Source organism: Cyrtonyx montezumae, unplaced genomic scaffold (assembly GCF_038088225.1).
Source record: "Cyrtonyx montezumae isolate F1298 unplaced genomic scaffold, pur_monq_1.0 scaffold_3, whole genome shotgun sequence".
Lineage (NCBI taxonomy): Eukaryota > Metazoa > Chordata > Aves > Galliformes > Odontophoridae > Cyrtonyx > Cyrtonyx montezumae.
In genome coordinates this window covers 374,406-387,864 of record NW_027072034.1, presented here as the reverse complement: position 1 = coordinate 387,864, position 13,459 = coordinate 374,406, and the positions used below count along the sequence as shown (strand labels likewise).

The following is a 13,459-nucleotide window of genomic DNA, read 5'->3' as shown; positions in this document are numbered from 1 at the left end:
TGAGTTATGTTATTTTACTTGGTGCCAAGTAAAATTACAGTCAGATTTCTAATAGTTGTATTTCAATGAATTACAGGTGGGGAATGAATGAATGAATGAATGAATAAATAAATAAACAAGCTTGAGCTCATTTGCTGCTGACAACTGAGAAGCAAATGCAAACTACATCGTCATAAAAACCATTCACTTCTTAAGCACACCAGGCAAGCAGACATACACAGTCATGGTACTGAAGCAGAAATATGAATATTTAACAACATTAATTGCTTTAAGATGGCTATACTGTCTGTGCTATTGGCACAATCATTAAAACGTTTGGTTCCATATTCTTTGCATTTGGTATATTCCTCTCACAGTCTGTAACACCACAGGGACTTTGTAACATTCAGCAGTTATATATAAATAATTCAGTAAAATAAAATTACTTAGTCTGCAATCATCAGTTCTAAAGCAGCATACTCCAAAAGAAAGGAAACTTTGTACTTAAAACAAACTGCTCCAGGAAAGGAACCTCTCTTTTAAATGTAAACTACTATTTTTATTTGGAGATCTGTCTGCACATTATTGATGCCAAACCACCCTGTTCCAAACAACATTATTGTTAGCAGTCTCTTTTCTCCCTGTAGGTTACACAATGTTCACAGGCTTGTCAGGGAATATCAAACACAGGGACAGACATACCCAGGCCTGTGTAAGCATGTAAAACGTGTTACAGAAGTACAAAGCAGAGGCAGGACACTGAAACCTGGGAGCACTAAGTCACATAAACACAGCACTCAGCACTGACAAACATCTGCTCTCCACCCTGGTTGCAGAAATACTTTCAATATTATCTACAAGACTGGAAACTCTTTTCACTTTCTACAGTTTAAAGTGGTGATAAAAAAAATAATAATAACAAGAAGCCAGTGCTGAAAGCACAGTGTGCCCTTCAGTGCACACAGCACTTCAACATATCTGACCTTTTTTTTTCAAGGTTAATTTTAGCCTGAGAAACCATCTTGTATGGCCACAACACTGACAATTTTAAAGTATATTTGCTGAAAACTTTGAGGGCAACTTAAAACACCTGGTGTGCTTTGAATCAAAAATAACAGTTGTTTCACGGGGTACAGCAGCAAGGGCAGACAGCAGCAACCAGCAGTGGTGTTAAGTGACTCAGAGATTTAATGAGTATTTGCATTTATTATCTTAGCTAGAAGCAAAGGGCTAAACATCCCCTCAAAGCTCCTTTTTATTTTCACCACTTCTCCACAGGTGCCCAACTACAGGGAAAGCCCTCTCACAACCAAGCTAAGAGAAACACCGCATCCCCGAGCACCTCAGACCAGACTGGGTCCAACACAGCACTGATCCCCCTGCCCACTTGCCAAGATGGCACAGCACCGCCAAGATGGCGCCACTCCCCACACATAGCCCACCACGGAAGCCCCACCCACCCAAGATGGCGGACGCACCGCCTTCCTATCCGCTCAGCCGGTCCCCTCCACCCTCTCCCGCGCATTCCCATTGGCCAGCGCCGCGCGGACCGCGACCGCGACCGCAGCCGCAACCAATAGCAACAAAGATCCTCGCTCCACCTGCCGTGAGCGGCCCGCCTCCTCCGCGCAGCTATTCGCTAGGGCTCCCCGGCCCCGCCTTGCGCATGCGGCAGGAGAAGAAGATGGAACTAGAGTACCGAAGCGCGCTCGGCGCATGCGTACGGTCATCGGCGGTTTGCGCCCCCCGGCGGACGTTGGCGGGGCCGTGCCTGACTCAGGGAGTCCCGTCCGTTCCTCAGCCCCCAGCGGAGCAGCAGCCGGGAGGAGGGCGAGCGGGTCTGCCCCACGCGTGATCTTCGCCACATGTCGGCCCCGGGTGGGTGCGGGCGCGGGCGCGGGCGCGGGCGCTGGTGGGGTGCTAAGGGCCTGGCCTGGATGCCCCAGCCCAGCCGGGGCCGGACGGCAGCACCTGAACGCGGCTCCCCCGCCTGAGAAGGGCCCCGCGACATGGAGGGGAAGCCAAGTAAGCCTTAGCGGTATTGAGTGCGTCTTTTGAGCGGACTCTAGGCAGGTCCTGCGAGAAGCTTCGCTTTTCCTCCTTTCTCGGTCAAACGAATGAAATTTCTGTGCCGGAGTCACAGAGCACGTGGGAATGTGCGTGCCGCTGCTAAATAGTTGGCTTCCAGCTGGGCGTGTTTTATGCTGTGTCATTGGTGGTCATGGTCAGAAATGTGATGTCCTCCGTGCAGCTGAGAAACGCTTTCCTTTAGTGTTTATTGGGCATGTGCTGTGAAACAGATCCAGTAAATTTCTGACCTAAATAAAACCAGAAGGCCTCTACTCTTTTTCCTGTGTTTAGCTTAACTGCAGTACAACTGCATTGACAGCATTAATTAAAAATGGGGGTAATGGGAGCTAACATATGGCAGGTATTGCGTAGGCTCATCTGAACACGATGGAAAGTGTGGGTCACCTCACAGCAGCATCGTGTTTGAGTGATGGTAATTATGTATGCTTAAAAAAGAAAGCCTTCCCAACTTCTTTCTAGTGTTTCTTTGTAGCTTTGAAAGCAGGAGGACTGTTTCACCATAACGCTTTCTCATGCAGTGTTCTCACTGATACATTCTGTCCATAACTACTTTATCAATGTATCTCTTGGTGATAAGCATTTTTATTTCTCATCTGAGCTCTTACTTGTCCATTCTGCACCCCTTGCAGTGCTGAGTGACTGTCCTGAAGAGAAGAACCATACTGCTTCTAGGAAAGAGACAGCTGAAGGTAGTGTAATTCAGACTTATGGGGGGGATGGGGAATGTGTCTGACTTGTTGTCTGACTTTGTTTGAAATTGTCTGACTCTGCTTTGAGTATGAAAACAGTAACTGGATGGCAATAGTTCCAGCTTATGTGATGTATAACTAGAATGTGTGTCAGCACCATGCACTTTTCATAGGAAATGCCAAAGTGCTTTTCTTGAAAACTCTGTCTTAGCCTGCTTTTTTCTTGCTGTAAATTCATTATCTTGCACAATACTGAAAGAAAAAGATTCATGGTCACAAAGACAGAAGGAAAAGAAAATTTACCCTAGAAGCAATAGTCTCAGACAGCTTTAGAAGTACTGCCACCAAATGCCAGTCCATGCTCTGAATCATCAGCTGTTTTGAAGGCTGAGAAAATGGATGCATCCTGTGTCTGTTCATTCCATGTCCTCCTGGCTGGGATAGACAACAGCAGCATTAATAATGAAGAGGAAATAAATGATCTGTTTATTGTAAATTAGAATTATACTATGAATTTCACAATTTTAGCTGCTGGAGTTTCAGAACACTCTAGCAGGAGAAGCAGGAAAGCCTTTTAAGTTGGGAGAATTGAGTAGGACAGGTAGTAGGGATGTAGCCTGTTTGCTTTTGACCTATGCAAAATTAGAACTGACCCAGAAATGAAAGACTGTTCTCTCATCCGTTGTCTGAAATGGACCTTCCACCACTGCTATCCATATATTGTAAATACATCAAAGTGTCTAAAAACATACGTATGTATTTTTTTCAACAGAGGTACTACATATGCTTGTTTCTCAGTATTTTAAATTTGTGATACTGTTGGACACGGCAAGAGGGAAGGAATGGCCCAGAGCACAAGAGTGCTCTGTTCCAAAAGGTTTATATATATATATCCCTACTATTCTTGTGAGTACAAAAGCTTGTTAAACATTGAGAGTTAGTGCCAGATCAGTAATATGACAAGTACTTTCAGTATTGCCTGTTTATGTTTAATACTACATTTTTAACTGCTGATGACATAAGCAACTGGCGATGTGGTGACAAAGAATTGTTACTATCGTGACCCTTTTTGACAGTAACTATAGGCTCTGTACTGACATAGCATTACTTGGCTTCTGTTGTACTGAGCAATAAAGTCATTCTCTGCTAAGGAAAAAAAAAATCCCACACAACAGCATTTTGCAAGCCTTACAATAGTGTGGCATCTCATGACTGCTGGGGAGCTGTAATTGTGGCACATTTGACAGCCAAAACTTGCTGTCTGAAAATAGACTGCAAACTTTCTGTGGTGACAGTGGACTGTAGCTCTTGAAATGGACTGGGGAAAGATTTACTAATTCTTCTGTGCTTAATTGGAGATGGGAACTGTTAACCAAAGCAGAGAATGTGTTCCCTTTTCTTGCATAGTTTGGTGATGCAATGAGCTATATTTTCTTTTCAGAGTCTTTGCCAAAGATGTACTGCTAAAATTTAAACTGTTTTCATTATCAGGCTTAGTACCTCAATCAAATACTTATTCCTGGAAAAGATGTTTGATGAACCAGGTTCTGATCAGTGGTTTAAAAAATATATATAAAAAAATGTTATATGTATATTATATATAAAAATAAATTAAAAATAAAAAATCTTTAAGAAAATGCTCTTTTCAATATTGTAGTGGAGAAAGGAGGTTGGTGAGTAAAATTAGTTGGTGAGTAAAATTTATCAAACTGCTTTTATCTGAAAATATGAAGGTTTTGGCTATAAACTAATTACAGATATCTTTTCTGTAGTAATATGTTCAATTTGTTCCATTGAAAACATTCTCCTTTGATATTTCTGAGTTTCAGTGATGATACTTTATAGTAGGACTTCTCTGATATTTTGAGAAAGACTTCCAGAGCTCCCTTTGTTGATGTACTTGAAAAATTATGTGAAGAATCATAAAGTGATTTGGGTTGGAAGGGACCTTTAAGATCATCTAGCTCCAGCCCCCCTGCTATAGGGCAGCTCCCTCTAGACCACGTTGCTCAAAGACCCATCCAGCCTGGCTTTGAACACCTCCAGGGAGAGAGCAGCCACAGCCTCTCTAGGTAACTTGTTCCAGTGTCTCACCACCCTCACAGTAAAGAATTTCTTCCTTATATCTAGTCTGAATCTACCCTCTTCCAGTTTAAAGCCATCTCCCCTCGTACTTGCCCTTATAAAAAGCCCCTCCCCAGCTTTCCTGTAGGTCTCCTTCAGGTACTGGAAGGCCACTCTAAGATCCCCCTGGAGCCTCGTCTTCTCCAGTTCTCTCAGCCTTTCTGTTTAAGGAATGTGCTCCAGCCCTCTCTGATCATCTTTGTGGCCCTCCTCTGGACCTTCTTCAACAGCTCAATGTCAGAGAGGCTTCTTGGACCATCAGCAGTCATGTCAGTTCATCATTAGACTGTTTCACTTTCATCTTTAGAGTTAGAAAACAGATTTCTGAAAGTTTAAGCCTACAATAAAACAAGTGTCTTTCTCGATCTTTCAGAAGTATTAGGCCCCTGCTTCCCACTCATGTGAGTGGGAGCCTTTGAAAAGTCCCTTAAGAGCTATTCATGATTTTAGACTTCTTGGAAGATATGCAGACTTGTAAATGGTAATTTGTATTTCAGGTGATTTGAAGGCATTTTGGACGCAACTGGAAAGTAGAAGAGTAGATATCATATTTGATAAGGTACAAGAAGTACTGTTGCTGCTAAAGGAAAAGATCAAGAGTGGAACTGCCACAAATCAAGGTTTGAAATCCTTGTAATGATTCAGCAGGACTGCAGTTGAGCTATGGTCTTACTTTATATTGAAGAAACCCACTGGAACATGAAACATTAGCAGAAAAAATTAAAAGCAATGTGTTATAAGAATGTTCCCAATTATAATGGAACTAAATGTCATTTATCTACATCAAAATCAGAAGATAAAGCTATAGCAGTACACATGTTTGGTTTTTATTTTACTAGTTTTTTAATTTATAAAAGTATTACTAAATTATCCATGTAAATGTAATCTATACATCTCAGTGCTTTTGTGCAAGAAAACATAATAGCTTAAGGTGTTTTTAAACTGATACAACTACACACTTTTCATTACAGTGCTTATTCTGAATTGGTACTGCTTTTTTTGTGTGTGGAGTTGAGCCCCTTAATCTTGATTTTTAAGACAAAGTGTTACAGAACTGCAGAGCTAAAAGTTGAGTTTGAATCTCCAGATACTGGTGTGAGTCTGTGCCATACTTAAACTTGTATTTTCATGTTTTTCTGTTCCAAACTAAAATGCTAATGTGAATTTTACTCACATCTGTCTTCCAACTTGTGACATTTATTGCATAGGGCAAAAGGTTGAGACAGAACTAGTCACCTCCCTGTATTCTTGCTATTTGAAGACCAGGTCCAGCAATTTAGGAGTATTATTAATTTCCCTGACAAGATCCAGTCCTTAGGCAGAAAATATTTAGTCTTGTGACAGAAGCAAAGAGAGAAACTTGCACTGATTCACGTTTACATAAATTGCTGCCTGTGAAGACTACTGGACTTGATGTGTTTGGAAGCCCTGCAGCAGCTTTCTAAAGGCCAGAGGTTGTTCAGTGCTCGTTCAGTTACTGATGTGAGCTGAGACTGTGTTGCTACTCCTAGGTATGTGTGTTAAGGCTGCAGCAAAAACTGAATTACAGTATCAGTGTTGCAGTGCTCTGTAGCAGCACAGTGAGGAAACAAATGTATCCAGAGAATAGCTTTCTTTTTCCTTCTAGCAGGAGCCATTATCATTGTCCCTAATGTTATAGCTCATATTGTACTTCATATCTGTTTTTGTTTTTACATAGAATGCTGGCAGGCTTGGGCACTGGTGAATGAAGCTGATCTGGGTGATCTTTTAACGTTGACAAGTGGTATGTGAATCTTGATTGAATTTTATTTCTAGTAGAGTTGCCTGCTAGTGTGTTTTGTTAACTGTAGTTTGTTGCAGTGCATTGCTTTTATTGTGTTTTGGCAATTATCTTTTCAGTAACTAAATTCAAATATGAATTATTTAAATGTGAATCATTGAAGATTTTGCTTGTATTCCAATTTTTTTCAGTAAATGATGTTCTTCATGAGGAGTGTACACAGGAAACCAAACCTAAATTGCAGCATGTTGTTGCAGAGGACAGCACTGCAAATTCTGTAGAAGGTTCAGACAGGTCAGTGTATTTATTTAATATTTCCATTTTGGCAAGGCTCATCATTGTATGTACCTTCCCTGAACTTGAGAGAGTTTTTACTCTCTGTATTATTTGTATTTTCATTTATTTAAAATTGACTTTGAGTCCTGTGGGGTAAGACACCAATGAATAATACCAAATGGTATAGGTAGTCAACAATAGATGGTATATTTCAGAAGGATTATCCAGATGGTAAAGGGACAGTCAGTAATAAGAACACTCACCTGTCTCCAAAGATTGAGGCTCACAAAGGAAACTCCACAAGGGAAGGATCTCTTTTAGAGATCCTTCCGCAGTGGTGGTCAGCCCTTAAATGGAGTCTGGGAGAGGTGCAGGCAGACTCCACCCCTTCTAGTCACACTGGCCTTCACCTGTGCTCTTGCAGCTGACTCAGTGCTCACCTCAGGTGATCATCAGTGGTTCAGGCCATGATTCAACAGTTCCATACAGCACGTGACTTCATTTTTTGTAGTTAGCCTTCGGAACTGATTTGGAAGATAGAGGCAAAGGTATGGTGTCAAGAGATGCTAGGTAATGCAAACAGTCATTCAGTAAAATCCATGGCTGCCTTGAAGCTTTCCTGTACCAATGATGCTGAACCACTAGAAGACTGATTCATTTTTTTATAATCTAAGATGCTGTTCTCTTCTTTCTCTCTCTTTTTTTTTCTTTTTCCTTCTTTCATTCCATATTAGCAGAAAGGAGAAGATTGAAAAATCAGATTCAGAGGGTGAGGAAGCATCAAGTGAAATTCAACGTGTACTGTTAAATCCCCGATATCGGAACCACAAGTGTTCTAGTGCATGTCTCTCCAACAGAGCAGTGAGCTCCTACAAGGGTGAAAATCCTCTGAAGATACCAATACTGTTTCACTTTCAAAGACGCCATGCAAAAGCAGACTGCCTGTCAAAATCACTGGATGTGAATTACAAAGCTCCTTGTGGCAGAAGTCTGAGGAGTTTTCAAGAAGTTCAGAATTATTTGTTTGAGACAAAATGTGATTTCTTATTTATTGATCACTTCTCTTTCAACACATACGTCCTGTTGGGCAGGAACACTGTGAATCCTGAACCACTTGTGTTTGATTTTGATATTAGCAATGGAGCTGAGTCTGTGCCTGTTTCTTTCTGTAACTATATTGACCATGCAAAGTTACCTTATTTTAAGTACCGGAGGGCATCGTGGCCTCGTGGATATTATCTCAACAATTTATCCAGTATGTTTCTTGATTCATGTGACTGCACAGACGGCTGCATTGATAGGTAAGTAGAAGAATTTAATCACAGGGAAACTATACATAATGTGTCAGTATTAGGGTGGCGTTGGAAGTGTGAAGGTGCACAGTACCAAGCAGAGCCAAATGACCCAAGGGACAACTCTACAGGGATATCTGCAGTAGTTGTCTTGTACCACAGTCTGTATTATCTGAAATTACTGTCTTTGTCTTCTCCAGAAGTTGGGTGTTCCTACCTACCAACCTCTGTTACAGGGGAGGAAGCAATCAAGAGGTGGATTTCAATGTTCCTTTACCTTTATTCTCAAATATGCAATGCTTCTTCAAGTGAAGCAGGAAAGCAGATCTCTTGGCCTTAGGAAAGGAGTGGGGAAGAGAGAGAGTTGTACTAGCAGAAGGTGGCACATTTTTCTGGCAGGCAGGGAATGTTTCTGTACAATAACTTATGTGGCAGATCCCTCTGTGGGATGGTATCCTTCAGGGCTGGGATTTAACAGCCTGGAGAGGTCAGGTCATTTGGGTCACAGATTAATTAGGGCAGAGGAAAAAAATTCTTTTTACAATCTCTATATCCCATCCTTCCCTTTCCTTAACAAACGCTATGAAACACTGAGGTCACATGACACATTTATATTCTGGACTGTTCAAATCGTGCTGCTCGTTGATGTATTCTTATAAAGCCCCCTAAGTCTGGACTACGTTTGACTCTGTGAGGAAATTGCCACAGTTAATGTATGTGAGTTCAGTGATAGTTCTCTCTGCTCTCCTCAGGGGTGTTTCACCTGGTCTTTGCCTGCAGGCATTAGCCTTGGATTGAATCTATTTCATATAATGGTTAGCTAGAGGGCATGCTCATGCTGCTGTGTAGTATAACTGCCCCTGATGCTGCGTATAGCTTGAAATAGAATAAGATTCAGTAACTCAAATAATTTAGTTTCAGCTGGGCAGTGAAGAACAGCTAGCACATAGCATGCTCCTTCTGTGTGCTGAACCTCCCCAGGAGCTGAGATGCTTTCGGTGTGTAGTTCTAGGGGTTGAGCTAATTGTTGTGAGTCTTTGGAGCTGTCATGCCATAACATGGTGAGGATCAACATTAGTGCTGGAGTTCTTCAATTGGTAGTGTGTAATTACTCAATTTCTGGGGCTTAAAGTGGGAGGAAGGCGATGAAGTAGTGGCTAACAGATTGGGATGCTGTACCAGAACAAGTGATTTTCTTTCCTTCATCCATTTGCCAGTGTCCTGTTGGTAATGATTTCTGTCCCACATCAGTTTCTTGTGTATGCCTTTGCAGAGGCTGGCAGAAGAATGGAGAATAGGGGGAGACGTGGTTTTTGTAAGCACGCATAACCAGGCAAGAGACAAAGAGGAGAATGGGGTACCTGGGATGGCCTTTGGAGCAAAGAGGGGAAAAAATGTACAATAATGCATTTGTATTTGTATATAATCAAGTACATTTTAAATTGTCTAGATTTAAGCTTGATTTACTCCAAATATGTTCTGATTTCTATACGATGCTTTACTTTTATTTTCTAGGTCAAAGTGTGCATGTCTGCAGCTAACTGCAAGAGGCTGCCGTAAAGTTTCTGTGTCTCCTAATACTAAAACTTCTCGTGGATACAGTTACAAAAGACTGGAAGGGCCTGTTCCTAGTGGGTAATAAAGACAGAACTATTTTGTGTACTCTTATTTTACAGCTGTACTGTCTCTGAATTACTAAAACTTTAAATATTTGTCAAAGTTTTACAAATCGATAAGGATGATTTTGGCAGAAATAATTAACGTGTCTTGGATAACAGAGATGAAAAAACACTTTTGTGCTGCAGATACTACAGTTTTCACAGCTTAATTCAAGGCCTAAGTAGAGTAGTAACACAGTATTACCTGGTTTAGAAGCTCAAGACTTACCTGGCCCTTGAACTTGTTCATTCATGCAATCTATGGGAAGGAAATATCCCACACGGAAAGGAGTTCTATTGCAAGATCATCACAGCCAGTATCAGTCTAAGAAGTGGGAGGAGATAACCACCCCTTGGTTTTGCACAGTAACTTGTCCAGATGCTTGCTCTGTAGGATCAGACTCCTCATCAAGTACTAAGCCAATTGCTGTTGCCAGATTTGGAATGGAGCCATGCAGGGAACTTAAGGAATGAGGTGGTACCATGCTTTCAGTTTCTGCTGTGATAGCAGTCCCCATTGCAGTGTGTTGCAGTCCCTTTGGTAGGCCAGGTAGCTGGAGAGGGTGTGCACAGGTGATGAAAGAAACGAATTATTGCTCCCAGGAAGGAAGACAATAAGCCATCTCAGGAGAGTCTCTGTAGCTCCCAGTGTTTCAAATGTTTGCACTTCCTGTTGATGTCTAAGAAGGAGCACTGAAATAGTTATTGGACTCCCAGTTAGCCACATCATGGCCCTTGAGAAGGTGCCAGTAACCTCAGGAGTTGAGTTTTGCAAGGTGGGTTTCTGCAAGAGCCAAAAATGGACAGTTCTTCTAGTGGCATTTGGTTAAATCCTAGTCTCCTGATAGCTGCAGTGAGATCTTGATGGACAGCTTGTCTTTATTAAGGTCTGTTCCAATAGAATTAGCTGCTTTGTTAAGATTTCTGCATCTGTATCTTTCTCCAGTAAAATAAAAAGGTAGCATTTAATTTTTTGTCTTCTTATGCAGAAATCTTGCTGACAAACTCTTAAAATTGATGAGTCAATGATTGGGAATGTCCTGAGTGTTGAAGCACTGCTGTGCAAATTACTTGTAGCCAGGCTCTTTATCTTTTCAGTCTTATTCATGCTCAGGAGTGAAATTAATAATAGCAACTTTACTACCTTGTGTTTTGTTTCATCTTGACAGAATTTATGAGTGCAGTGTGTCATGCAGATGTGACAAGATAATGTGTCAAAACAGAGTTGTACAGCATGGCATTCAGGTTCGGTTGCAAGTGTTCAACACAGAGAAGAAAGGTTGGGGCGTCCGCTGCCTGGATGATATCGACAAGGGGACCTTTGTTTGTACTTACTCAGGTAACAGAAGGTGACCTGTGGAGGATGTAGAACATCATTTTTTACCTCCCCTGTGTCCTATGCCACGGAGTTTCTTTGAGAACCAAGCAGGGAAACTTGACATTGGAAAAGAAGTGAGCCTGTACGATCTTAACTTGCAGATAATCAAACAGACTGAAAAACCTTTAAGGATTCTGCTGTGTGATGGTGCCATCCAGAGCAAAGCCTGTCATGTGTACTTTTTCCCTCACAAGTCTCTGCATCCTGTGCAGAGGACACTTTTCCTTCAGTATAAGTGCATTCCCAAATAATTCTCTTGCCTTTAATACAGGTTTGAGCTGGGAGAGTGAGTGTGATCCAACTTAGTAAAGAAACTATTAACTGGTGGTTTTATTTTGTTTTTCTTGCAGGCAGATTAATGAGCAAAGCTGAAGTTCAAGAGCTGGGAGGTGCTGATCAAGACTTGGAGGAGAGTGCTGTGAATGACAGAGGGCATAGGTTTTTTTCCAAAAAACGAAAACTCGACACTAGTTGTTCAGACTCTGAGATCGAACTAGTGCAGACTGACAAGGATGACATTGTTGAGAAGCAGGAATCTTCTTCTGAAGCAGTGGATAATGACAGTGAATCAACTCGGTAAGTTTACCAAATGGAAAACGTAGCATTCTGAGAGTGTAGGATGTCCTCTGTGAAACATACAGCAGAATTGTATGTTGTTAGCCAAGAGGCATTTCTTCTACTTTTTCAACTTTTTAATTCCTGATTATTTTTTTTCTAGTGGAACAGTGTTGTTCCTGTACACTAATTTTCCTCACGTGTATCACTCAGCATTTTCTAGAAATCCCATTTGTCTCCTGAGTGTAATTGACCTCTTCAGGGGTCAATTGTTATACTAACTTGAAAGAAGAGAACCAATTAAAAACATACTTGATGACATTGGAGGATTTGATGATAAATTAGCCACTAACTGCCCTGTTCTTTGCTTCTGATCTCGAAACCTTTTCTTCTTTGTCCCGTAACCTTCCCTGTTAGGAGGTATAACCTTGCCTGTTAGGGGTCTAACAATGCCTTGCTTTTGCAGGTGTTGTTAAAATACACAGAAATTGTAATCTTGTTTTCATTTTATGGTCTCATAGCAGGATTCCTAAAATAAAACTACTGCAAAATAATGCATGTGGCTTCACCAGTAGCACACTGTAGTCTTTTTCAGAAGGACATGAGGAGCTTGTGTGCTTGTGTCCTTAAACTTTCTGCCTTGCTTTGCCACACAGTTTTGTGAGCACTTTCTTTGTAATACCTGTAAGTAATTGCAAGTACTTGTTTTGTGAGAAAAGGCGACTGTAGATCTTTGAGAAGCACAATGACATCACAAACAGAAACTTTAAAAAATACCTGCCAGTATATTCTCACATTTTGGTATCTTGGAAACGTAACAAATTAATAATTTTGTAAATTACATAATTATCAGCTGTTCTCTAGATGTCACTTCTAGTAAGTTCTTCTGCTATAAATTGTAGGGAAGAATATATTTGTGATTCCTGCACAGCTTCCTTAAAACTCATTGATTTCCTTTTCTGAGAATGAAGATGTTTCACGTGAGGGATATATAAAAATTGAACAGAAAAAAAGAATTCGTTATTCCAATTCCTAAAAGATAAGGAATCCTTAAAGAATAGCACTCTTTTTGCCATTATCAGTAGCCTGGAGAAATATCATATGGTTTTTTTTTCATGGAAAGAAAAGCATATATATTTTAGGTTGAAATTTTTATTGATAAAGAGCTCTTAATTATTGCTAGATGTTATACGGATACTCAAATGAGTGAGGTGAAGCTGGTATTTTCTACTGCACTCTGAACATAAACATGACTTCTGATGTTTAGATATATATACCAAATACTGCTTCCCATCCTTCTTCACACTTTCACATCAAGAGAAGGTTGAGGTTCTTCTGTGTGAGAGCATTTTCTGTATCTGCTGTACATTGACTCTCTCCCTCTAGCCTTTCTCCACATTATGTTTGTTTTTCTTTCCTGTTTTGACACTATAGATTCAAACTCTTCAGAGCAATAGCAGGAAAAAGGCAAAACTCTTATGTAGGCACTCATTGTTAAGGTGATATAATAATTCCACAACAGAGAATTTGGTTCTTGGAAGCAGTGAAGAAGGATGTAAAAGCAGGTGCTGGTCTCTCAAAAAAACAAAGTGTTTTTACAAATACTGTTGAGAACTTAACCTAATTTTTCCATCCTTTAAGGCAGTTGGGGTGAA

At 40.8% G+C, this 13,459-nt stretch overlaps 1 protein-coding gene across 1 annotated transcript in view; it reads left to right on the top strand.

Moving 5' to 3' along the window:
- The first annotated feature begins 1,901 nt into the window (after window positions 1–1,901).
- Window positions 1,902–13,459, top strand: part of SETDB2 (SET domain bifurcated histone lysine methyltransferase 2) — a 31,728-nt gene continuing 20,170 nt past the window's right edge. Inside the window, exons 1-9 of the mRNA XM_065743533.1 lie at window positions 1,902–2,004; window positions 2,700–2,759; window positions 5,381–5,503; window positions 6,583–6,648; window positions 6,837–6,939; window positions 7,656–8,222; window positions 9,729–9,848; window positions 11,041–11,210; window positions 11,600–11,825. Coding sequence (XP_065599605.1) covers window positions 1,989–2,004; window positions 2,700–2,759; window positions 5,381–5,503; window positions 6,583–6,648; window positions 6,837–6,939; window positions 7,656–8,222; window positions 9,729–9,848; window positions 11,041–11,210; window positions 11,600–11,825 — 1,451 coding nt within the window. The 5' untranslated portion in view covers window positions 1,902–1,988. The remainder of the gene's footprint in view (window positions 2,005–2,699; window positions 2,760–5,380; window positions 5,504–6,582; window positions 6,649–6,836; window positions 6,940–7,655; window positions 8,223–9,728; window positions 9,849–11,040; window positions 11,211–11,599; window positions 11,826–13,459) is intronic.